General features: G+C 48.7%; 2 protein-coding genes across 51 annotated transcripts in view; one reads left to right on the forward strand and one right to left on the reverse strand.

Moving 5' to 3' along the window:
* PHLDB1 (pleckstrin homology like domain family B member 1) overlaps positions 1–3,842 on the forward strand; it is a 46,022-nt gene extending 42,180 nt beyond the window's left edge. For 25 of the 50 annotated variants that reach the window (XM_070273716.1, XM_070273701.1, XM_070273702.1 and 22 more), the window contains 3 exons: positions 1,547–1,632; positions 1,785–1,817; positions 2,400–3,842. In XM_070273716.1, the coding sequence (XP_070129817.1) occupies positions 1,547–1,632; positions 1,785–1,817; positions 2,400–2,540 (260 nt within the window). In that variant the 3' untranslated portion in view covers positions 2,541–3,842. The remainder of the gene's footprint in view (positions 1–1,546; positions 1,633–1,784; positions 1,818–2,399) is intronic. The other 25 variants (XM_070273704.1, XM_070273710.1, XM_070273708.1 and 22 more) reach the window with 1 other exon arrangement.
* Positions 3,843–4,121: 279 nt separating this feature from the next.
* TREH (trehalase) lies at positions 4,122–26,455 on the reverse strand. Its single transcript, XM_070273518.1, has 15 exons — positions 26,367–26,455; positions 10,050–10,150; positions 9,759–9,903; positions 9,581–9,668; positions 8,285–8,385; positions 8,045–8,137; positions 7,803–7,919; positions 7,574–7,696; positions 6,832–6,881; positions 6,541–6,735; positions 5,769–5,986; positions 5,385–5,496; positions 4,916–5,028; positions 4,605–4,658; positions 4,122–4,360 (listed from the first exon to the last, which is right to left on the reverse strand). Exons 1-15 carry the CDS (start codon positions 26,453–26,455, stop codon positions 4,208–4,210), a joined length of 1,752 nt encoding a protein of 583 aa, XP_070129619.1. The 3' UTR covers positions 4,122–4,207.

Below are 26,455 nucleotides of genomic sequence, written 5' to 3' on the forward strand. Positions count from 1 at the left end.
AGTTGGTGCAGGGGAGGGATGTGAGACAAGGCTGGAGGGGCATGTTGGCACCGACCTGTAAATAGCCTTTGCCAAGCCGAGGAGGTTCCTGGTGAGGGAACCAGCAGAGAAGCGCATGAGCTGAGGCAGCAGAATTAGATTTGCTCTAGGAAGCTCACCCCCTTGGCTTTAGGGAAGATGAGTTGACGGGGCAGAGGGTGGGGCAGGGACACATTAGGAGGCTGTAGCAGAGATCCAGGATCGATGACTCAGGCCTGAAATGACACAGGCAGTGGGGAAGGTGCACACTGCCAGCTGTCACCATCTGAGTTTAGTGATTGTGTGACCTTTGTGACTCAGGCTCGCTGTCCAGGATGTCAGTTGTAGCACCTGAGCGGTGTTTACCACACGACGAGATGGCCCAGGCCCTGTGCTTCCCCTTGACAGTGCTCCCGTCCTTCCCCACTGGAAGAGTCACCTCTGCTTTGTTCGTTTGTCCCCCTCCTTCCTCCCACCCCAGCCTCCAGAGGCTGTATACTTTTTTTCCAGTTTTTACTATTAGAGTTGAATAGGTAAATATGTTCATAAAGTTCAAAAATCAAAACCTAGTTGCAGGTCATTCTAGTTCTTCTATGTGGAATGCCACCACAGTATGGCTTGATGAGCAGTGTATAGGTCCGCACCTGGAATTGGAACTGGCAAACCCTGGGCCGCCAAAGCAGAGCTCACAGAATTAACCACTCGGCCACAGAGTCGGCCCCTGGAACTTTTCATTTAATATTTTCAGACCTCGGTTGACCTTGGGTAATTGGAACCATGGAAAGTGAAACCATGGATAAGGGGGACTACTGCACTTGGGTTGTTTCTAATCTTTTGTGACTGCAAATACTGCTGTGGTGAATAATCTTGCTAATTTTTTATTTTGTGTAAGGTCAGTTTTCTTAAGTGTAATCATTGGGTCAAAGGGCAAACACTTTTTTTTTAAAGATTTTATTTTTCCTTTTTTCTCCCAAAGCCCCCCGGTACATAGTTGTGTATTTTTAGTTGTGGGTCCCTTTAGTTGTGGCGTGTGGGATGCCGCCTCAGCATGGCTTAATGAGAGGTGCCATGTCCGCGCCCAGGATTCGAACCAGTGAAACCCTGGGCTGCTGAAGCAGAGCGCATGAACTTAACCACTTGGCCACAGGGCTGGCCTCTTAAACACTTTTCTAATTTTGGTGGAGACGGCCAAATCATCCATAAGGGTTTACCAATTTATACTCTCACCTGTCATTTATTAGACTGCCTGTTTCTCCACAGACTTGCTAAAAGTAAGCTGTATATTTTTTGTATATTTTTGCCATTCTGATAGGTGATAAGTGGTATCTTGGTGGAGTTCTAGTTTGCATTATTTATAATTCTGAGCGAGGCTGAGCACTGACCATATCTTCAGGGCTCCATGTCAGGCTCTGTTTTGAAGTCCTGGGAATCGCCCCATTTCCCAGACAGGGTAGCTTCATGTCAGCAGAGCTTGACCTGAAGTAAAGTATGACTGGCCTCCTCAGCCTGGCCCTTATTTCCTTTGCAGACAAGCATGAGACGAAGCTGAAGGGGGTCATCTATTTCCAGGCCATCGAGGAAGTATACTATGACCACCTGCGCAGTGCGGCCAAGGTGAGGGTGACAGAAGAGACAGCCCTGGGGAAGCGGTGGGCCCAGGAAGGCTCTGGGAGCAAAGGCCTCCAGCCTGTCATCTTCAGAGGCTCAGACCCATTCCTTGTTCTCTTTGTAAACTTTCTCTTCCTCTCTCCCTCTCCCCTTCCCAGAAGAGGTTTTTCAGCTTCACTATGGTGTCTGAGGTACCCCTCCCCATATACCTGTAACCAGAACTACCGCACATTAATGTCTCCTGTACCCAACTCACCCCTGACCCTTTACTCTCCCCTAAATCCCCCTCCCTTGCCCCTGGCCTGAGGGAGAAGTGAAGTTGGGTTGCAGAGAGCGGAAAGTATGGCTTGCTTGCCTCTCTCTTCTGAGATGACAGCAAGATGTCTCCCTATGAGGGGGTGGGCAATGCAGAAGGAATGGCTAAAAGGGGAGTAGGGGACCCTCAGAGAATAGATTTGGTAGTGAGGACTGATAAATAGGAGATGTTTGAGGCAAGGGCCATCTACCTTAATGCATGTCAGCCTCCCTCCCACCAAGCCTCGGATGCCCACCACAGCCTTGATCTCTGCTCCTTTGGGGTCCTGGGGCAGGTGAGGAGGTGAGCATCTCAGCCTGGGGCCCACTTGGCTTCAGGCCTCTTTAGGAGTCAACCCCAAGCTCCAGGGAGTCCTGGAGACAGAGAAGGGAAAGGGCAGATGGGGAGGCAGGTGAGGGGAATGCTCTTGGGGGTTGGGGCTGAGCCCCGTCTTAGACCTTCCTCTCTTCCTCGGCAGAGCCCAAACCCAGCCCTCACCTTCTGTGTGAAAACCCATGACCGGCTGTACTACATGGTGGCCCCATCAGCAGAGGCCATGCGCATCTGGATGGATGTCATTGTCACCGGGGCTGAGGGCTACACTCAGTTCATGAACTGACTGGTGTGGGCCTCCTGGACCCTCAGGCTGGCCCCAGGACCCATGCCTGACCACTTGCTGCTCCTCACCCCTGGAGACAGAGTTGCACCCTGGGCCCCAGGCCTCAAAGAAGTGCTCCTAGAGGCCCTAGGGGGATAGAGCATGACTGGGGCTTTTGTACAAGAAGATTTTTGTAATGTTCTATAAGGAGCTCATCCTGTGAGTTTCTGAGCTCGGGCCCCCTAAAGAATCAGCCAGGAGATAAAAGGTGGGGAGGGGGCTTTGCTGCCTCCTAGGAGTCCAGAACTTGAAATAACCCTTCAGGCTCCTGCCCTGGCCCCAGCCAGGGCTGAGGAGCTGTCATAGAGGGGTTCTCTCAGCTCTGACCTGGCACTTGTGCTCTCAAGCCCCTGTTCTCTTTTGTAAAGGACAAATTATGGTACCAGAATCTGCCAAAGATCCCCTCTTGCTTCAGCCTCCTTTACAGGGGCCTTGGGGGCTGAGCAGAGCCACATCCAGAGTGGGGTAACAGCTCAGGCAGTATACTTCTCAAACCCTGCTCTACCCCGTTGTTCTCCCGCATTTATACTTTTTATTACTTTCCTCAAGGGCCAGAGACCTCGAGTGTCATCCTTGAGGTCCCAGCCCCATTTCCTTTTTGCAGACCCATCACCATGGTCACCATAGTGACTGTTTCATCGCCATGGTTACATACTAATTGCCCTGGCTCCATGGCTCAGCCCACTGCTTCAGTTGTGGGCCCATCTGAGGGTACGTGCCATCATCTCTCCAGCCCAGGCCCTTGGCATCTCGTGATGGGGGGAAGGGACTGGACACCTTCTCCCTGCCCCCTGCCTGTGTCTCCAGGCCCTGATGCACAGCCTACTGGGCCCCTAGTCCAGCCCTCTCCCTTCCACTCGTGCCTTGCTTAGAGCCAGAAGGGACGAAGCCAGGGGATCTAGAGACCAGAGGAGGAGGTTTGGGAATGGGAGAGGAAACTAAAAGGGCCTGTACAGGGCTGAGTTTCTGACAGGGACAGAGAGCTGCTCAGATGCTCCCTGAGGGAAGGCCTGAGCAGGAGAGGAAGCAGCAGATGGGGAGGACCCTGAGGTCTGGCTGCCTTCCCTTTTGCCTTGGAAGGATAATGAAAATGAAGAGCAGAGGACCAGGCTTCCAGCTGTGTGGCCTCGGCCCTTTCCGCCTTAACACTAAGCCCACCTTCCTGCCCCCCTTCCCAGCACTGGGCCATGGTTGCTGGGCCCGGCTGGGTGATTTTCAGTATTTGTAAGTGTCTCAGCAAAACAATAAAGCATTTGGAGTATGTGTTTGGGAGGCCAGGTTGTGGGGGGCATTGGGCGGGGTATATGGGGTAGGAGGGCTAGGTCTTGGGAGTCCAGGTTGTGGAGCCCACCGGGCTGGGCTATGTGGGGTAGGAGGGCTAGGTCTTCCTCACTAAGCAGGATCTCCACCTTGTTAAATGTTCCAGGCGGGACCCAGGGCCCAACCCATGACCTCCAGGTCCCTACCCTGCCTCCACCTGACGATGACTGAGGACTGGCTGGGGGCATAGGAGGGCATGGAGTCTCCAGGGATGGAGGATGAAGAGGCAGGAGAAGGTAGGGACTCAGGTAGAGGTTTAATGAGGCAGGAGCTGGAGCCAGAGGAGGAAGTGAGGGCAGACGGGGCCGTCACTGTGGCAGGAGGCTGAGCAGGAGGCTAAGTAGAAGGGAAGCTGCGAGGCAGTGAGGCTCCAGGAAAACTGTCCAAGTGCCTGAGCTCAGCCGGTCACCATAGCGGTCCAGGAGCATGAGGACCACTCCATTGGTCCAGCCAAACCCTTCCTGGAGAGAGGATGGCCAGTGAGGCAAGACCTCAGGGGAAGGCCTCAAGTCCTTTGAGAGGCTGTGGGATGTTCACCCAGAGGTTCCGGCCCCGCCTAGCCCCTGGGGTACCAAGGAGCACCAGTCAGGCTCCTGCCTGTGGGCCCACATCCAGGGGAGGAATCTGAGGCCTAGAGAGGGGAGGTCACGGTCAGTTGTGGGTCAGCAGAGCCCATAGCTCCCTGGAGGATGTTGGCCCACTCACCTGAACTTCGTACTCCCCTCCACCCCCTGGCTGTCCACCGTTGCTGATGTCATACTGGGGACAAGAGGATGGGCTTTAAGGTCAGGTGCTACCTCCAGCCTGCCCACACAGCCCTCTCGGGGAAGCAAGAAATGGGAGCCCCTTTGGGAGAAGCTGCTCTGGGCTGCAGCTCCGACCCTTGCAGTGCCCAAGAATGGCCACCGGGTGCCGCCCCGTCCCTGGCTGTGCTGGGCCTGGGCTTTGCAAGCCTGACAGTTCCCCATGTCACCTGGGGAGGAGCCCCTGTGGGACTGGGCTCCCGGCCAGCTCACCTTCTCATACATAGCTGATGTATTGGAGTAGACATCAAAGTTGGTTCGGATCCAATTCTGGGCCAGCTGGAAAGCCACTTCCTGGGCCCGAGGTGAAGGAGACTTGGCCAGACCTAGACCCCACCCCAGGCAGGACCCTGAATCTCCAGAGCCCCCATCCCAGGGGGAGCAGAGGCCTGAGCCTCACTCTCCTCCAGGAGGGAGAGAGGCCTGGGCCCTAAGACCTCCCTCCTGGCACCATGGGCCACTAGTTCTTAATCCAGTGCCTGGGTTTGGAGGGAGAGGGGAGGGCTTATTCCTCTGACAGGTGGGGTGGATGTAAATGTTTGCTGAGTGGGAGGCCCAGAGAGCAGAGAAGTCAGAGAAAGGCCCCCGCATCCTCTGTTCCTGCCTCCCCAGGACCAGGGAGGCTGACCCTCTATAGTCACAGGGGTAAAGCCCTGGGATGGGCCCCATCCCTGCCTCCTACCTCTGATGACCAGGTCCTGCAGGGGGGCCCAGGCATTGGGCAAGTCCCACTGCTGGCCTGTCTTCTGGAGAGAGGTCGGGATCCCGTACTGGTAGGTCAGGATCTGGCTGTCCTAGAAGGTTCCAGACATTGCTATGACTATGGGTGGGGGCTGGATAGGGAGCCAGGAGGCTGGGCCCTCCTGAAGCCAGATGTTGCTTTCCTGGGCCTTCTCTTCTTGGCTCACAACTTCCCCCTGGTGGCTGCAGGGAGACCTGCAGGCTAAGCCCCTGGGGTGGAGCAGGAGGTGGTGGCTGCCGCTTGCCGGAGGTCACTGCTCAGAGTCAGGGAGAGAGTGAGCGGTCCTGCCCGCAGTGTACCAGTCCACCCTGCTGCCCACCTCACCTCCAGGTATTTCAGAGCCTTGTCCACGTCACCCAGGTCAGAGAAGCAGCCGGCCCAGAGCGGTGCGAGGTTGGATGGATAAAATTCTGCGTTCTTCTTTCCAGTCTCAAGGTCATAGTCAAACCAGGCACCTTTCTCCTCATCCCACAGGATGGCCTCCATGGCAGCTAAGCGCTGTGCCCTCAAATTTCTGTACTTTGTGGCTTGGGTGTCATTTCCTGTGGTAACACTGCCTTTAGGCTGAGCAACCAGCACCCCTGCCCTTGGGCCCTGTGCCTTTGAAAGGTCTGTTTTGGCCTCTTCCTGTTGTCTTCCCCAAGGGCAAAAAAGTCCTGAGCACCAAGGGGACAAGCCAACCTGAAGCCCACCACTTTTCAGGCCTATAGGACCTGTAATTTCCTGAGCAAAATGCCCTCTATGGCTCCCAGGACCTGCCCTGGCCTGTTCCCTGCATCCATCCTCAGGAGATCACTGGCCTAGCTTTGAGTGGTCAAAGGGCAGTTGTTTTGGGAGAGGAATGGAGGAAGTTTGGATGTATGGCCTAGGGTGTCCTTTCATAGGCCCTAGAAGGCCTTCCCAGTAAGAGAGGGGGACTGAAGATAAGAGTGGGCTCCATTTGTACTCTTGCCCTGGCTGCACTAGGGGTGAGGTATTGAGCAGGCTGGGAAGCTGGAGGCCCTTCACCCAAGTTCTTACTTCCAGCTCTATGGCCAAGGCTGAGGCAGGGACCCAAGCTGGACAAGCACACCTCCTGTCCTGCTGCCAGGCTCACCCAGTCTGGCGTAGAAGTTGCTCATCAGCTCCTCTGCCTGGCATAGGAAGGCATTGAGGTCAACAGGCACAAATTTACTGGTTCGGGTGCTGCTGAGCAAATCGGGGTTTGGGCCTCCGATGAACCAGCGTGAAGAGAAGTCCCAGCCAGACTCAGCCCCAGCCTTGAGCTCGGCGAACAGATCCTCTCGGTCCCCTGTGAGGACAAGGCAGCAGCACACGGGGGACCAGGGCCTGACACAACTGCAGGTATCCAGCCCCACCCAGACACCCTCACCCTGTTGCTTCTCACCTTCCGGCAAGGTATCTGCCAGCTCTGCATCTTTGCTGTAGGACTCTGGCCTGGCAAGAGGAGGCGGTTGGTCTGGCACTAGGAGGCTCTAAGCCCCTGTGCCCAAGCTGGAGACTGAGCCATGTTGACTCAGCTGCCCTTTGGGCCTCACAGCCCTGGATTGCCCAGGTGTTGGAGGAGACAATCAAGAGGACGTGACCGCCAGTTGACCCTCAAGTTGGTCCTGGGCAGTTGGAGCCTCCTCTCCCCCTCCCCTGTCCTTGGAATGTACCTCTGCCTACCGTTTCCACAGTGGGAGCTGTTCCAAGGACATAGCCTTGAGGGAGTAAGGTGTTGTTGAGACCATCGGACTGAATAAGTAACTGAACTCAGTTACGACCTCTACATAAACTGAAGATTCAGGCTGGCAGGTGCGGAGATCTGCTCGTCTTGTGGGTGCCCAAGACAAGCCTCGTAAGTAAGTTCCCTTCTTTATTAAACCTGCCGCCTACCCCTCTGGAGTGGTCTGCATCTTTTTTTGGTCTCTCCATGCCCTGTGCATGGGGGGGCTGGGTTCAGTTTCACCTGGGAGGTGCCCAAGGTTGCAAAGTAACTCCAGGGCTATCAGTGTCACCATCTGAGAGGTAGGGATAAGTCACTTACTGTCCTTCCCAGGGGGTTGTGACACTCAAACCAGAGTGAATAGGCAGGAGACTAGGAGGCGGGGGTGAGGGGGCAGGCGGGGGAGTGGACAGTTCCTCACCTGGGTCCCCCATAAGGGACATAATAGCGATTCAGGACATAGCTCTTTCCACCCGAGCTCACAGAGATGCTCCTGTTCTCAGCCCAGAAGTCCACCTCCAAGGCGAGGGTCTCAATGTTGTCCCTGAGGTGGAGCCAGCATCACTTCAGCCCAGGCACACCGCCCCAGTCCCACCCTGGGAGGGCTCAGGTCTGGGGGGCCGCAGGGCAGCACAGGCAGGGGTGCCCACCGTAGGAAGGCGGTGTCATTGGTGTGAGTCACGTAGCGGTCCATCATGAGGGTCAGGAGTGGGGGCTGGCTCCGCTGCAGGTAGTACACGCGGGCCCCGTTGGGGACATGTCCGTAGCTGCCAAGAAGCAGGCCTGCTCAGATGCGTCTGCCCAGCCGCCAGTGCCCAGGCAGGTCCAGCTCCAAGCCCACAGCACCTGCTTCTCCTCTACCCTGGCCTTGAGGTGCCCGGCCCCCTCTTACGTTTGCACCAGGTCCAGGAAGTTCTGCAGCATGCCCTTCACTGTCTCGGGCATCTCAGAGAGGAGCAGACCCTCCATCACCCAGTAGGAGTCCCTGGGGGAAGGGACAGCTCAGGCATCTCCTCACAGCTCCCTCTGACCTGCACACCCAGGCCACGCGAGGGCGCCCCGTCCTGCCCAGGACACCGTGCTGGCCCTGGGTTCCCCACCACTGCTGCCCCTGCAGCCCCTGGCTGCTCACCAGTAGTAGAACTCGACAAAGCGCCCGCCAGGCACAATGAAGGGGTGTTCTGAGTAGATCAGAGAGAACTGCTCAGGGTGGCTGAGGACCTCTGGCTTCACCTGGAGTCAGGAGAGAGGGCACAGGGGGCCTAGAACCCCCACGGAGTAGAGGCTGGAGGAGGCTGGGGCTGGCAGCTGCAGGCTTTGGAGCCCAGCAGCTGCTTGAGTTCTGACTCTTCTGCTGCTAGCCATGTGGCTTTGGTCAAGGCCTGAGCCACTGAGAGCCTGGTCTGCTCGTCCCCAACGTGCCGGTCTCTGGAGTCCTGGCTAAGGGTGATGGTGTGTAGGAGCCCCCACCACTCAGCCTGGCACCCGGAAGGTCCTCACCGAGCAGCAGCCTTTATTAGCACCCAGGTGGGGGACCATCCCTTCCAGCTCCCCGTGCCCCGTGAATCTCTGCTGTCACTCCCAAGCCAGGCTCAGAGACTCAGGGCCCCTATTCTGTGGGGAGGTGTGGACAGAATCCCCAACCCTTTCCCAGTGAGGCAGATGTGGATGAACATGGCTGAGGGAGAGCAATTGTAAGACCAGAGTGGGGTTTGCTGTGTGTCCACATCAGGTATTTCTCTGTTCATTCCCTCCTGGTTCTGTAGGGGGAGAGAGGTCAGCCTGTCTCAGTTATTTTGAAGGGAACAGTGGAACGAGACTTGGGTTTGTTCCTGCAGGGCTGGGTGAGGAAGCAGCCCAAGGTAGAGAGGGAGTCCGGAGCACCACTCTGTGCCAGCCGGTGCCAGAGCCCTCGGGCCTGGGCTGGAGAAGAGGTACTGTACAGCCTTGGGCAAATGGCTGCCCTCTCTGAGCCTCAGACAAAGGAGAGAAAGTGTCTAACAGACTGTGCTGATCCCAGGGCTTGGCTACAGTCAGCAGTAGCAATTAGCATTTCTGAGCAGAAGCCTGGCCCCAGTTGGAGTTGCTCGGGGAAGAGAGAGCCCAGCAGGTGAATGAACTATTACCACTGGTGTAAGGGGCAGGATTGGGCAGCCCAGAGGTGGCAGGACAGGCCAGGTTTGCCTGGGGGAGGCTGGAACGGGCTTCAGGGAGGAGGTGAGGAATTAGAAGTGGACATCCATCTCCTCCCCCTCAGAAGTTCTTTCTAGAGAGCTTCTGTTCAAGGACCCAGGGGTAGGGAGCTGTGTTCTTAGGAAATGAGTTCCAATCTGTGCTCTAGGGGCAGTGTGGGCCCTAAGCTGGCACACCCCTCTCCCAGGTCCATCCTTCTCGGTCAGGCTCTGGGGCAGGCCCAGGACACTGATACCTTCTTTCCCAGCTTCTTCCAGAGCTGGTGCAGCTGCCCTGCCCAGGCTCGCAGGTTGGGGTCTGAGATTGTCTGCAGGAACTGGGGGCTGGAAAAACACCGGCCCCTCAGAGTTCAGGGAAGCAGCCCTGCCTAAAGGGCCCTCTCCTGTTCCCTGCCCATTTGTACAGGGTTCTACCTCTCTTTCCAGTCTTCAGGAGTCCAGGGCTCCAGCTCCTGCCCCACGGGCTGGAAATGTTCTTGGACAAACAGCTGCAGCTGCTGCTGAGGGATGCTGTGGTTGTGGGCCTCAGCCAGCTCGTTGAAGCGCTGCAGCACTTGGTCTGGGGAACAAGCAGCAGCGTCCGGCTGCGTCCAAGCAGCAGGGTCCAGGACCCTAGGATCCAGCTGACCCCTCTCTCTGCCTGGTCTTGTCGCCTGCATCTTTGGTGGAAGGTTCAGGAGGAGGTGGGACCCCCAGGTGCCTTACCTGGAGCTGAGGACAGTGGCATGTCCACAAACTGTTTGTCGTCCTGGTAGAGCTTGGCCATCTGAACTTGGTGCAGGAGCTCCCCTTGGCAGTAAATCTGGCTGCAGAGAGGGGAGCAAGTCAGGCCACCACCATTACGGGAGAAGAAAGGCTAGAGCCGGGGGCAAGTTCCCTGGACTGGACAAGGGCTGTATATGTGTGTGTGTGTGTGCGTGTGTGTGCGTGCGTGTATGTGCATGTGTGCACATGTGTCATAGGGGTTTGTGGGTGGTGGTGACATACAGGGCTGAGAGAATGAGGAGGGTCCTTGTGCAGTAAGGGACCTAAACAATTGTCTGAGCCAGCACTAGTTATCAATTTGAAACAGTATAGAATACCTGGTGGACAAAAGGAGATCATCACTTTAATCAGTGATGTGTTAGAATGAGATGGATCAATTCTCTGTATAGTGGCCCTGTGTGGACCCAATAAGAAGGACTTATGGTAAAAGCCTGTAAGTTGCTGGGGCTGGCCCCGTGGCCGAGTGGTTAAGTTCGCGCGCTCCGCTGCAGGCGGCCCAGTGTTTCGTTAGTTCGAATCCTGGGCGCGGACATGGCACTGCTCATCAGACCACGCTGAGGCAGCGTCCCACATGCCACAACTAGAAGGACCCACAACAAAGAATACACAACTATGTACCGGGGGGCTTTGGGGAGAAAAAGGAAAAAATAAAATCTTTAAAAAAAAAAAAAAAAAGCCTGTAAGTTGCACCCAGTGGCAATTGCTGATTTTGGACAAGAAAATTTCCAAATGTGTATGATATACGCCTTTTGGGAGACAATGACTAGCTTGCTATTGGTGTTGACTGAAACCACCTCTATGACTGAAGGACATACAATATACCTGGAAACCTGAAATACCCATAATGTCTCCAGTGCTGTCAGAGAAACACTCTGATAAAGAAGGCAGTGCCCCCAAAGAGTTCCCTAATAAAATGGAAGTGGTTTACACAGGAACATGCTACTCCAGGAACGCAAGGAGTTACTTATCATGTTCACCAGCAGGCGGCCTCTTTTCCTGCCTTTGGAAAGGCCAGACCTGCCGTTGGAAGCACCTGAGGAATCTCCAGGAGGTGCCCTGTGAACAGCTCTCTATTGACCAACAAAAAGCTGCTTGGTCTACCGATGGCAGTTCCAAAGGGGACAGACAGTGTTTGTTGGGAAGGCCACTGTGCTCTGACCGACTGATGGAAATCTTTGGAGAACTTAACAACAAATCAGGTCAGCGGGCTGAATTGCATGCTGTTTCCCTTGCAGTGATGGAAGAATTGAATGAAAAGGCCCCTGTGTTTGGGTTTTTATTGACTTATGGGCAGTGGCCAGTGTCCTGGCAAATGGGCAGTGAAAAACTGGACTATTAAAAGGATGCTTGTATGGTTATAACCCTAAGGAAGTCACTGTTGGAATTTAAGGGACACATTAAAGTAGCTTTGCATACCTGGTTGTAGATGAAAATGCTTAAAATGCTATCAAATACTACACTGGAACAGAAGATACTGTACCAATTTGGACAGCCCATAGTTCCAACAATGGGCCAAAAGATATCATGTCAAATGGACATATCAAGTTGCATATCATCCTCAGAGTGGTGGCCTGATAGAGAATTGGAACAGACAATTGAAAGATTTGTTGTCTAAATGGGGAGAAATAAAAGCATGAAGGGCTGGCTTACAACCTTCACAAGTGTGTGCTTACACTCAACATGAGGGAGGTCAAGGGAGAGCCCCCACTGGATAGATTCCTCTGCTTTTCTAGGGGATCTGTGAGGGAGTGGGAGATATTGCTGGTAGGACTATACACTTCTTTTCCACATCATCTCAACTTACTTTTTTCCTACCTGATACAGTGGTCCTGGACCAGGACTGCAACTGCAGTGCCAGAAGCAGGGATGATCCCTAAGCAAGAAACTGTAACTATCTTTTTAAACCTTTATGTCAGAATTCCTAAGGGCCTGATGGGGTGGGTTGTGTCTACTCTCCATCTGGTTGAATTGGAGCTAACAGTGAATGCAGCTGGATTGCGTAGTGATAGGAATAGCCTACTCGTTCTGGACCTAGGTAACCCTATCCTGTATGAATGGGAGGGGACTGAGGCGGAGAGGCTTGCAAGATTGATATTGTTGCCGGCAATCTGGACCAGCACAGTGGCCCAACCTAATGTCCCTTCCAAAGGTGGAACGGTTTATAAAAATCAATGACAAATGGAGAGAAGGAGAAATAGTAGCTGAGGGTAAAGAGATGAATAATTGGGTATGCAATGAAAATGGAAAGTCGACATTACCTTGGTGCCTGGAGAGAGGCTCAGAACAAGAGGTTAATATTGTCTTTAGCACAATTAAACCAGATGCCTGAAATCGTGAAGCCATATATTTGCCATGACCACCCCTGCCTTTGGAACCTGACAAAGTTGAGTGGAAGCCTGCAATGCCAAGTGGCATGGCTCTGGGGGACATTTTGGTCTTAGATTATGATGATGAGCTGGATTAACTGTTCACAACTGAAAGGAACTCTAGTGATGTGCCAGTGTCTCTTGACTCTACTAAGTTTTCAGGTTACATCTACTGTGAAGGATATCATTTGGGAAGGAATTTCCAGGAACTACTCCCTACCAGGTCTTTGAACTGTCTGATTTATAACTCCTGGTTGACTAGTTGCTGTGTAACTACAAACTTTGATAATCGAATGCTTAGAAAGTTCCCTGGTTTTTGTTTTAAAATTGTCTTTATTTTTTTTTCTACTCTTTCTCCCTAAATCCCCGCAGTACATAGTTGTATATTTTAGTTGTAGGTCCTTCTAGTGGTGGCATGTGGGACGCCGCCTCAGCATGGCCTGATGAGCGGTGCCATGTCCGCGCCTAGGATCCAAACCAGCAAAACCCTGCGCTGCTGAAGCAGAGCATGCCAACTTAACCCCTCCACCATGGTGCTGGCCCCAAAATGTCCTTGGTTTTAATAGACAAAATATAGCAGCAGCATGCCCAAAAGGCCACAGTGTGCTACATGCACAAGTGCAGATCACCTTTGGTTTTGTCAGTAGAAAGATACTAAACAGATTAGGGAAAAAATGGGTTTCTTATGGGATTAAAGCAGTAGGCATCACACGTTATGTCCAAATTCTCCTGGGGAATAGCCCCATCCTGAGACAAGGAATGCTAGGGGAGGCCTTATGGCATACTCAAAATAAATTACATCTAGAGGAGGGAAATAATAAAAATCAGAGCAGAAATAAATGAAATAGAGACTAAAAAAATAGTAGAAAGGATTAGGGAAACTAAGAGCAGGTCTGTGAGAAGATAAACAAAATTGACAAACGCTTCGCCTGGCTCACCAAGAAAAAAAGAGAGAAGGCTCAAATAAATAAAATCACAAGTGAAAGAGGAGAAATACCAGGTACTGCAGAAATACAAAGGATTATAAGAGAATACTATGAAAAACTATATGCCCACAAATTCAATAACCTAGAGGAAATGAATTACTAGACTCATACAACTTCCCAAAACTGAATCAAGAAGAAATAGAGAATCTGAATAGACCTATCACAAGTACAGAGATTGAAACAGTAATCAAAAACCTCCCAAAAAACAAAAGTCCAGGACCAGATGGCTTCTCTGGAGAATTTTACCAAACATTCAAAGAAGATTTAGTGCCTATCCTTCTCAAACTATTCCGAAAAATTGAAGAAGATGGAACATTTCCTAACACATTCCAACATTACCCTGATACCGAAACCAGACAAGGACACATGAAGAAGGAAAACTACAGGCCAATATCACTGATGAGCTTAGATGCAAAAATCCTCAATAAAATATTGGCAAACTGAATACAACAATGCATTAAAAGAATCGTATACCACAATCAAATGGGATTCATTCCAGGGACACAGGGATGGTTCAAGATCCACAAATCAATCAATGTGATGCACCACATTAACAAAATGAGGAATAAGAATCACATGATCATCTCAATAGATGCAGAGAAAGCATTTGACAAGATCCAACATCAATTTATGATAAAAACTCTCAATAGGGGCCAGCCTGGTGGCCGAGTGGTTAAGTTCGTGCGCTTTGCTTCAGCGGCCCATGATTTCACCAGTTCGAATCCTGGGCGCAGACCTAGCACCGCTCATCAAGCCACGCTGAGGTGGCGTGCCACGTGCCACAACTAGAAGGAACCACAACTAAAATATATACACCTATGTACTGGGAGGCTTTGGAGAGAAGAAGGGGAAAAAAAAATTAACTCTTAAAAAAACAGAACTCTCAATAAAATGGATATTGAAGCAAAGTACCTCAACATAGTAAAGTCCATATATGACAAACCCACAGCCAACATCATACTTAATGGTGAAAAACAGAAAGCCATCCCTCTGAGAATAGGAACAAGACAAGGGTGCCCACTCTCACCACTCTTATTCAACATAGGTATTGGCCAGAGCAATTAGGCAACAAAAAGAAATAAAAGGAATCCAAATTGGAAAGGAAGAAGTGAAACTTTCGCTATTTGCACATGATATCATTTTATATGTAGAAAATCCTAAAGGATCCACCAGAAAACTATTAGAAGTAATCAACAACTACAGCAAAGTTTCAAGGTACAAAGTCAATTTTAAAAAATCAGTTGCATTCCTATACACTAACAATGAACTAGCAGAAAAAGAAATCAAGAATGCAGTCCCATTTACAATCAGAACAAAAAGAATGAAATACCTAGGAATAAACTTAACCAAAGAGGTGAAAGAGCTGTACACTGAAAACTATAAGACATTATTGAAAGAAATTGAAGAAGACAGAAAGAAATGGAAAGATATTCCATGTTCATGGGTCGGAAGAATAAACACAGTTAAAATGTCCACACTACCTAAAGCAATCTATAGATTCAGTGCAATCCCAATAACATTCTTTAGAGAAATAGAACAAAGAATCCAAAAATTTATATGGAATGACAAAAGACCCCAAATAGCCAAAGCAATACTGAGGAAAAAACAAACAAAACTGGAGACATCACAATCCTTAACTTCAAAACATACTCCAAAGCTATAGTAATCAAAACAGCATGGTACTGGCACAAAAACAGACAAACAGATCAATGGGTCAGAATTGAAAGACCAGAAATAAAACCACACATCTATGGACAGTTAATCTTTGACAAAGGATCCAAGAACATACAATGGAGAAAGGAAAGTCTCTTCAATAAATGGTGTTGGGAAAACTGGACAGTCACATGCAAAAGAATGAAAGTAGACAATTATCTTGCTCCATACACAAAAATTAACTCCAAATGGATTAAAGATTTGAATGTAAGAATTGAAACTATAAAAATCCTAGAAGAAGGGCCGGCCTGGTGTCGCAGCGGTTAAGTTCGCATGTTCCATTTCGATGGCCGGGGGTTCACCAGTTTGGATCCTGGGTGCAGACATGGCACCGCTTGGCAAGCCATGCTGTGGCAGGCATCCCACATATAAAAAGTAGGGGAAGATGGGCACGAATGTTAGTTCAGGGCCAGTCTTCCTAGCAAAAAGAGGAGGTTTCGCAGCAGATGTTAGCTCAGGTCTAATCTTCCAAAAAAAAAAAAAAAAATTCTAGAAGAAAACAGGCAGTACACTCTCCGATATTGGTCTTAGCCACATCTTTTCGAATACCATGTCTACTCGGGTAAGGGAAACAAAGGAAAAAGTTAACAAATGGGACTACATCATACTAAAAAGCTTCATCAAAGCAAAGGAAACCATGAACAAAATGGAAAGACAACTCACCAACTGGGAGAAAATATTTGCAAATCATTTATCAGACAAGGGATTAATCTCCAAAGTATATAAAGAATACACACAACTCAACAACAACAAAAACAACCTGATAAAAAAAATGGGGAGAGGACATGAACAGACATTTTTCCAAGGAAGATATACAGATGGCCAACAGACACATGAAAAGATGCTCAACATCACTAATTATTAGAGAAATGCAAATCAAAACTACAATGAGGTATCACCTTATACCAGTCAGAGTGGCTATAATTAACAAGACAAAAAACAACAGATGTTGGAGAGGATGTGGAGGAAAGGGAATGCTGATACACTGCTGGTGGGAATGCAACCTGGGGCAGCCACTATGGAAAACAGTGTGGAGATCCCTCAAAAAACTAAAAATAGACCTACCATATGACCCAGCTTTCCCACCACTGGGTATCTACCCAAACAACTTGAAATCAACAATCCAAAGTAACATATGTACCCCTATGTTCATTGCACCACTACTCACAATAGCCAAGACATGAAAACAATCCAAGTGCGCATCAACTGATGATTGGATAAAGAAGATGTGGTGTATATATATATACAATGGAATACTACTCAGCTGTAAAAAAAGACAAAATCATCCCATTTGCAACAACACAGATGGACCTGGAGGGAATTATGCTAAGTGAAATAAGCCAGACTGAGAAAGACAAACACCATATGATTTCACTCGTGTGTGGAATATAAAAAACACATGGACAAAGAAAACAGTTCAGTGGTTACCAGGGGAAGCGGGGTAGGGGGTGGGCACGGGGTTTGAAGGGGAGCACTTGTGTGGTGGCAGACAAGAAATAATGTACAACTGAAATTTCACAATGATGTAAACTATTATGAACTCAATTAAAAAAAGGCTGAGGAGCCTTTTGGGATCTCCACAAGCTCTTTAAAAACATATTTTGATGATATGAGTGTAAACAAATCAAAAGCATATGGAAAAAAATTACATCTAGGTGTGACTACCACTTACCTAACTCTAATGTGGGGGATCCACCATTTTGGGGTACAAAACACTTATCCTTACAGCACTCAGGCCTTTAGTACACGATGGCAACAGCATGCATGGTGGATTAAACAACATTGGCCCATGAGACAGAAAAGGGCTTTGGGGGAGATCAGTCCCCCATTGTGCAACAAACTGAATTTGCTTTTAATGAGGAGAGGTATTCAGAGGAAAAAATCTTTATTCACTAGAATAAGCAGATTAGAAGGAGTTCTCTTCTAGGAGGAAAGCAAAGGATGGGAGCCATCCTGCAAAGACGATGAGGCTTTAGTAAAGTGGGTCAGGCAAAGGCATCAGATAATGCTGGATAATGCTAGGGCCCAGCTCTGGGAAAGGGTTGTACCCTCACCCAACAGGGCCTCCTGACTATTTTAATGCTGATTGAGGCCAAAGGAGCCACCGGGCAATGGTCCTCCACACTAGCTGCTGAGGCTCAAGGGGCACTCCTAAGGGAATCTTATGGACCTGCAAACCCATGAAAGTTCTCTGGGACACTTGTACTTTACATTGATGCACTATGACTGCCTTCGCTCCAAGAAGAGATCGAAGAAGACATACCCTGTAGTACAATTTGCAGGGACAGAAACTGTTCTGAATACCACCTGTGTCCTCCCATTGGATGGAGGTGGGCCCTGCTATATAACAGCACACAATGGAACTAGTCTCAGTACCAGCCTGTGAACTGAGACAGGGTGACTGGCTTTGCCTCCTGGTGCCTGACTTAGAACCCAGAAATAACAAATAACAATTACAAGTCATGGCCACTTGTAATAATGCATGTCCATAATAATATTTAGTTTACGGGAGGTTTGATTCCATTGGGAAGGCATAGAAAATGCCTCTGTAATTCTTCAGATTTGTTCTGTAATAAAACTGAATTGGGGGCTGGCTCAGTGGTGCAACAGTTAAGTGTGCACGTTCCGCTTCTTGGTGGCCCGGGGTTCGCCGGTTCGAATCCTGGGTGCAGACATGGCACCGCTTGGCACACCATGCTGTGGTAGGCGTTCCACATATAAAGTAGAGGAAGATGGGCACGGATGTTAGCTCAGGTCCAGGCTTCCTCAGCAAAAAAGAGGCGGATTGGCAGTAGTTAGCTCAGGGCTAATCTTCCTCAAAGGAAAAAAAAACTGAATTGTACTTTGACCATACTAGGATATGGTGTAACACTGGTATTGTTGGTACGATTCAACTACCTTGTATAAATAAGCCATATGATAATAATGATATTGATGGTTAACCATATTGAGAGACTGAGTTAAAGCCTCCTCAGAATGTAATACCAATGGAAAATGACTGGCCTGAGGAAGAACTGGATTTAGCTAACTCTGTGCTAAGTAGTTCTGCACAAGTTTATCAAAAGATACAAAGAGCGGCAGAGTAAGGAGGGAAATGAGTAATCAAATCAGTACAAAAATATGAAAATGTATGTAAATCCTTTATAGATCAGATTTGTCGTTTCTTTAAATCTGTCTCTTGTCTGCACTGGTTCCTCCAAATGTTAGGCAGAGTCATGCTGATACTATTGTGTGTAACTACTATACTAAATACAGGTGCTCAGACAATTATGATGGTTTTGCTGTAAGAGAGCCTAGGCCAAGGGCCAGAGGAGTGGTGGACTGAATTCAATTCTGATGCTAACCACCCAGAGTTAGTGCACTCCACAGGCTTAAGGGCACAGCCTCTAATAAAACCGCCCTCACTCAGTTCATTTTCACAACATATAGGGTGAGGTCTGGAAGGGTCCTGAACACAGAACTGCTGTGTCCTCATCTTGTGTGAAATCAGGATGCATCATCCTCCTGGCACATCGCTGTGTTCAGGAGTTCATTGAAGCTCCACTGAGCTTTGATGTCCAGAGTTGTTAGTAGGGTTCCATTACATAGGTATGATTGATTGAAGCATTGGTCATATGATTGAGATCAATCTCTAGCCCCACCTCCCTGGAGGTTGGGCTGATATCATGTGGCCCAAAGTCCCAACCTTCTAATCACATGGTCTTTCTGGCATGGCCTGCCCCCATCATGAGTCATCTCATTAGCATGACCCATCTAGGGGCCCTCATGAGTCACCTTATTAACATAAACAATAAGAGCCCACCCTGAATACCAAGGACGCTTGGGAGATTACAAGAGTTTAGAGGTTGCATCCCAGGAATCGAGGTCAAAGGACAGATAAATTCTTTGTTATACAACAGGCCACTCCCTGGTCTCTGGGTATGGATCCCTTACAGCAAAATAGTCATACCTGTTGGAGCAGCTACATTTGGGGTAGCATTTATATAATAGATAAAGCAATAGTATCAACATGAATATACCTCACGTTTAGAGTTAGCATAGGGTAGGGATAGGAGGCTTTTAACTCAACTTCCCAATTCATTTGACCATCAATATTATACTCTAACCAACAATGTCCGTGTTTTATCATATCACACTATGGTAGATGTAACCTGAAAAATAAGAGTCAAAGATGTTGGCACATTACTACAGTCCCATACAAGCATTAATAATTAGTCTAGTTCATCATCATATCTTATGACCAAAATGTCTCCCAGGGCGAGGCCACTGAGGTTTGCAGGCTTCCACTGGATCTTGTCAGATTCCAAAGTCGGAGTGGTCTCAGCAATATAGTTTCACCCTTTCAGGCATCTGGTATAATTGAGCTAAGAGGCGATATCATTTTTTGCTCTGAGCCTCTTTTAAAGTGTTAATGTCATAGTGGATTTCCTTCATTAAATTTATTATTAATCCATTTATTCATTCCTTTACCCTCAGCAACTAATCCTCCTCCTCCTCTCCAGTTATATCCAAACTTTTCAACGTTTGGAAAGGGCGTTAGGTTTGGCCACTGTGCTGGTCCAGATTGCAAGCAGCAATACTAGCCTAGCAAGTGCCTTCCCTACAGTCCATTCCCATCCACATAGAGTAGGGTTTTATAGGTACAGAGTGAGTGGGCTATTCCTACCACTAGGCCTGAACTAGGACTGAATATAGCTGTCCTAGTTCTGACAACCCCAGTTTGGCCAAACAGAGTGAAGGCACAACCCCCCACATCGGGCTCTTGGGAATTCTGACACAATGATATTCTTAGGAATTCTTATTAATTCTGAATAATGGCATAAAGGTGTAGTTACATTTTCTTGCTTAGGGATCATCTCTGCTTCTGGCACTCGTAGCTGCAGTCTTGGTCCTGGGACCACTACATCAGGTAGGAAAAAGAAATCTGAAGTGATGTGGGGAAGAAAGAAAAACGTATAGTCATACCATTGTCTTCCTCCCATGGGAAGAATCATATAGTCATACCAACATCCTCTCCACTCCCTCTTCCCTAGGTTCACCCAGAAAAGTAGAGGAATCCATCTAGTCGGGACAGTCCCTTGACCCCTCATATTGAATGTGAGAAGGCACTTGTGAAGGTGTGTAACCAGCCCTTCATACCTGATGAGGATTTTAGGCTGGTTATTTTTAAAACTACAGATGAGAAGCAGGCTCCGAGGACTAGAATTTTGCTTGCCCTTTTGAGAGACATTTGCGTTTGTGAAGGAAGGGGGGATGACCTTGTAGGGACCTGAAATTGGCCACCCCAGGATGTGTCTCTTTGGCATCGGGACTGTTTGGGGCTGATTGCTTTAGATAAACTGGGACAGGGAAGGAGGCTCTGGGGAGTGGAACTTGCCCTTGTTGGGACACATTTACATTTGTATGGTAAATCTGTATCTGTAAAAGGTGCCTCCCTCTCTGTACCAGGGAGAAGAAGAGAGATGACCTTATCCCTAGAAATTCTTAATGGGGAAGTCAAGAACTTAAGTTGGTTGCTGTCTGGCAATCTCATGTAACTGGTTTAGGGTGGTGGCGTCTAACCTGTCTAACCTTTACTTAATCCGATTTGATTCTTGTCTAAAAGTCATGGGATCACCCAATGACCAGATCCCACCTGCACTGATACCATTTTAACTTTTTTTTCATGTTCTTTCCTTTGTCTTGTAAAGAGATGAATCATATACCTATGCCTTAAATTTAGCCTTACTCTCCACCCAACTTTGCAGCAGCAGCAGAGGCAGCAGAAGCGGCAGCAGCAACATGCCGGCAGCAGCTCTGCCTGCCCATGGGTCCTGTCCCCATGCTATTCTATTCTCTAAATAAAAGAGCACTACTGCCAGATCTTAAGAGTCTAAGAAATCTTTCTTTGGACTCCTCGGCTCACCGACCCTGCATCAATACCTATATCTCCCCCTGTTTTAGACAACCAGTGTTTGAATTGCCCATTCCAATTCTCTATCAAACCATTACTCTGAGGATGAAAGCATTCCTTGGTCTGAAGAAATGTAACTCAGTTGTCTGAATTGGTGCAGTATCTTCTGTTCTGGTCCTCTTATAGTATTTTGAGCTTTTGCATCTACTACTGGCTATGCAAAGCTCAGTTCAGAGTAAGTGTCTGTTCCTGTCAGGACCCGCTTGTAGCCTTCTGGGTCTACCAGCATCAGTCCAATTTGCCAGCTATATGTGTGTCCTTCCCCCCAAGGAATCTGCACCCTAGTCATCTGTAGTCTGTCTCTCTTGTTGGCAGACAGAACAGTTCTTACTGGCATTTTGTGTCTCAAAGAGTACAAGTGGAATATATCTGGACTCAGCCCATCTCTGCATTGCTGCAGCCTCCCAAAGTCCAATCGGTTCATGAACCCAAGTGGCTACCTCACATGAACACATTGGGATGTGTACTTGCTGGCGCCAAGTACCTTCCAATCTAGGAAAGAAGTGCTTCTGACGGGCAACAATGTGGTCTACTTTAATGTACCCCTCAAATTCCCATAGTGATTTCCATAGGACCCTGCCACATAGGGCATTGTTTTTATAGGTCAGTTTTCCATTGCCCTTCTGTCTAACCCTATGGCCAGGCCATTGGCCACTGACCAAGAATAGGTAAAAACCCAAACATAGTGGCAAATAGCATGCAATTCAGCCCATCAGGCTGATTTGGTTTTATTTTCTTTGATCAGAGTGGCAGCTTTCCAAACAGTATGCTGTCTGTTCACCTTGGAATTGCCATCCATGAACCAAGCAGCTCTTTTTTGGTCAATTGAGAGCTGTTTACAGGGCGCTGTCCAAGTGGCAATCGAATCCAGCAGCTCGTCAGGTGGTTCCAAAGTCAGTCTTAGGGGAAAAGAGTGTATCTGCTCTTGAATACACTGAGTATGTGTATTCTACATTCCCCCAGTAGCATGTTCCTGCACAAGCCACTTCCTTTTTACTGTGGAACTCTTCTGGGCACTGCCCTCCCTTTTAGGGCATTTCTCCAATATCACCCAAGATATTATGGGTATTTTATATTTCAAGATTATCTGATGTCCTTCAGTCATAGGGATAGTTTCAATGAACGTCTGATAGCAAGCTAGTAATCGCCTCTCAGATGAAAATTCTCCAGTCCAAAGTCTCAGCAGTCGTGCTGGGAGGCGCCCAAAGGCTTTTCCATAAGCCCCAGTCTACACTCCACAGAAGGCTACAATCTGTGTGGACTCGGGCAATCTTATTGGTTCCCGTTTGGAATGCCCAGTTAACATTGCTTGATGGGGGGATTTACATGCCTTTTGTTTTATAGAGTTAGGTAGTGGAAATGTTCCCCAGTCAGACACAATATCCATTCCCATAAAACATTTGGGTGAAGGAGAAACAACCACTTGACATAAAGCTTGTTTAGACATTCCAATTTTTATCTGAACTTTCACCTTAATCCTATCAAGTCTTGCATTTCTATATCCTCTCAATCTGATTGTAGCCCGTTTTAGGGCTTCACTCAGTGACTTTGGTACCATAGTTCATGGGTTCCCATGTCACAGAGTCCAAGAAATTTCTCTACCCTCCAACCATTTTGCCCACTCATATGCATAAGGTTTTGAGTCCCCAGCAGGGATAGAGCTAAGGGACACTGACCTTCCATGAATCTTTACCTTGATCAAATTTCAGGACCATTGCCCCTGCAGGTTGGAAGTCAGGTTTCTCTTTGCTGTCTTTGCCTTGCAGTTTTCCAAATTCCTCCAAAGTAGGGTGACTATAGTAGATTTGTTTAGGGCTGTTCCATTTTAGGGGGCCTGCAGGGGCTCCCATTGGTCCACTCAGCCTCTAAGGGAGCTGCATTAAGACCTTTGTTTTGACCCTATCAACAGCTGCTTTATTTAGCCCATTGCTTTTTTTTTCGTTTGTGAGAAAGATTGGCCCTGAGCTAACATCTGTTGTCAATTTTCCTCTTTTTGTTTGAGGAAGATGGTCCCTGAGCTAATATCCATGCCAGTCTTCCTCTACTTTGTATGTGGGATGCCACAACAGTATGGCTTGATGAGTGGTGTGTTGGTCCACGCCTGGGATCCAAACCCGCGAACCCTGGGCCACTGAAGCAGAGCGTGCAATCTTAACCACTACACCACCAGGCTGGCCCCCATCCCATTTCTTACTAACTGCTTAAAGATTCCCACCCTGCTGGGACGAATCTCTTGGCTCTCTCCTCTGTCTATCCCATTCTCTTGGGAATCAGTCTAGACTTCTTCATTATTTGTTGTTTCAGAATAATTTTTTTCTTTGGAAATGGCTCTGAGGCTAGTGGCTATACCTCAGGCCAGCCAGAATCAGGATCTTCCCCAACATATTCCTTCAACAGGGGCCTTGAGACAAGAGGCCGTAGTTTGGACTGGCCAGAATCTAAGCTTGGCCCATCTCTCACTTTCATTTTTGCTATTATAGGTAACAGTAACCAAGGGATCGTATTTTTAAATTGCTTTCCTATTATTTTGCGTTTTTTTATGCATCTAGTGAGCCAACACCCCATAAGTTGGATCCATCGTCTCTAAATTCTATTGGGGACTTTTACCTCTAGTAACTGATCACAGCACAACAGCTGTTCCAAACCATGGGTGACTCTGTGGCCATCCAATAATCAAAGGATCCTCATCTCTTGACCTTTCATCTTGCTCTTCCCAAGCCACATGTTTCAGTCAGTCACTGTCATTCTAGAAAATCACACACTTTCTGACACCAACTGCAATAATGCAATTTAATTCTGGTACTAACCAGTTAGCTCAGACACCCCCCAAGTCAAGGGCACAGTCCCCAACAAGACTGCTCTCACTTTAGGCACCAGTTGCAAGTTTATGGGCCCCCAAGCTACCCCCACTTCTGACCAACTGGCTATAAATTTGGGGGTTCCCACAAATGTTTCAGGTTCAATAATTCGCTAGAATGACTCACAGAACTCAGGAAAGTGCTATGCTTATGATATAGTTTTATTATAAGGATAGAAATCAGGACAGCCAAATGAAGACACACGTTGGAGAGGTCTAGGAGAGTCCTGAATGCAGAGCTTCCGTGCCCTCTCCCCATAGACTCAGGACATATCACCCTCCTGGCACACCAAAGTGTTCACCAAACAGGAGGCTCCACTGAGCCTTGGTGTCCAGAGTTTTTATTGGGGTCTCATCACATGGGCATGATTGATTGGATCATTGGCCACATGACTGAACTTATTTTTCAGCCCCTCCCAATCCCTGGAGGTTGGGAGGTCAGGCTGATGTCATGTGGCCCAAAGCTCTAATCACATGGTTAGTCTTTCTGTCATGGTCTGCCCCCATCTTGAGTCATCTCATTAGCATGACCCAACTAGGGGCCCACCATGAGTCACCTCACTAACATAAACTATCAGAGCCCACTCAGAATGCCAAAGACACCCCTGTCACTTGGGAAATTCCAGAAGCTTAGAGGTTATGTCCCAGGAACCCAGGACAAGGACTAGACGAATTCTTCATTACACAACAAGTAGCCTGTGCAGTAAAGGGTTGACTTAGTAGGTCTTCTGTGTTCAAACCTGCACATTTCAAAGACAGTCTTGTGTGTGCCTGGCTCCAGAGAGAGAACCTCTAAGCTGCTGAAGGCCTGCCTGATATATCTTTGTTTACCTGGAGCCTTGGGTCATGCTGGATATTTTATGCTAATAATGTGATTTATGGTGGGAGCCCAGGGCCACCCAGGATCCCTTTGACCTTTAGAGATCTGAAGATTGAGTAACTAAGGTCAGCCATGCGGATACTCCATGCCTCTGTAATTGACCCCCAATGAAAACCCTGGATGTCAAGGCCCAGGTGAGCCTCCTGGTTGGCCATACTTCATGTATGTCATGTTGTCACACGTTGTTGCTGAAAAAATTAAGTGCTTTCCATATAAATCCATTGGGAGAAGACAACTGGAAGCTTGTGTTTCTTCTCTCCTGGACTCTGACCTATACGCCTCTTACCTTTCCTGATTTTAATCTGTATCCTTTCACTGAAATAAACGGTAACTATGGATATAATCATTTGGTGAGTAGTAATAAATCACTGAAGCTGAGGGTGGTCCTAGAGACAGCCAGAACAGTCTTCTTTCCATACTTTTGGCAACCAACCTAAAGTTTGACAAAACACTTGATCACACAGCCTCTCTGAAATCCCTATTACAATTGCTCAGGGCAAAAACCTATCAATTATCCCAGATATATCCTTTCCCTTTATATTCTATCAGCAAGTCCTATCAGCTCAATCTTCAAAACGTATGCTATATTGGACCACTGCTCACCTTTCTGGTCCTAAGCCCTGGTCTCCTTTTCCCCAGACCCACCTCTGTCTCCCCTGGCCTATTTCCACTTCTGTCCCAACCACACAGGCCTTCTTCCTGATCCTTCCACAGTGATCTCAGGGCCTTTGCACTGAAGTTTCCATGTCTGGAATTTCTTCTCCCAGACCTGCAGAGGGATGGATCCTTCCACAATTCTGCCAAACATTATCTTCTCAGGGACACCTTCCCTCCCCATCCTATCTGAAACATCCGCTGCCCACACGCATGAGTGGCTCCCTAACTTCATTTTAACTTTTAATTGTGCTTCTATCACTATTTGGCTTCTATTATTACTTTTCTTGCTTATTATGTAAGGTCCATGAAGACAGGGACCTTGTTTTTCTTGTTGACTGTTGCAGCCCAAGAGGCATAGTGAGAGCTCAGTATATTCACGTGAGTCCGGGAGCAGGACAGGCTCACTTACCTTCATTATTTGGAGATAGAAACTATGGCTGGGGAAAGAGGTTTGACTTGCCCTTGGTCACAGAGGTCAGAGGTTAAACCCAGGAGCTCTTTTCAAGCCCTTATGCCCCCTTTCACATCTAGACTGGTGAAATCAGGCAGAAAGTTTCCTAGAATGGTCCTGAGAACAGTTCAAGAAGCAGCTTGGAGGGAGGACTTCAGGGATGGAGGGCTCTGGCCAGCAGCTCCTGGACCATGCATTGGCCAGCCTCAGGCATCAACATCTTTTCCCAGCACTGGAGGTCCAGTGCCCGGGACACAGCCTACTACACAAGGAAACCTAACTTCCTTCCCTTCCCTTCCCTCTGAAGGGCTCACCCCCAGCCCCTGAGATCTCATCCCAACCTTCCAGACCCTGGCCTTCCTGCCCCATCTCCAGCTGCCTTCTCCACTCCTACCTCTCACAGGGAGGGGGTAGGGCCTCCTGGGACCCCAGCCCCAGCCCCAGCAGAAGCAGCAGGCGCAGCTCCCAGGTCCTCTCAGGCAT

The sequence above is a fragment of the Equus caballus genome, chromosome 7, assembly GCF_041296265.1.
Source record: "Equus caballus isolate H_3958 breed thoroughbred chromosome 7, TB-T2T, whole genome shotgun sequence".
Taxonomy (NCBI): domain Eukaryota; kingdom Metazoa; phylum Chordata; class Mammalia; order Perissodactyla; family Equidae; genus Equus; species Equus caballus.

Coding starts and splice junctions, on each gene's coding strand:
- TREH (XM_070273518.1), bottom strand. CDS start 26,455: ATGCCTGAGAGGACCTGGGAGCTGCGCCTGCTGCTTCTGCTGGGGCTG. Junction 6,736..6,831: donor GGCAGATACCTTGCCGGAAG/GTGAGAAGCAAC, acceptor TTGTCCTCACAG/GGGACCGAGAGGATCTGTTC. Junction 5,987..6,540: donor CAACTTCTACGCCAGACTGG/GTGAGCCTGGCA, acceptor GTGTTACCACAG/GAAATGACACCCAAGCCACA.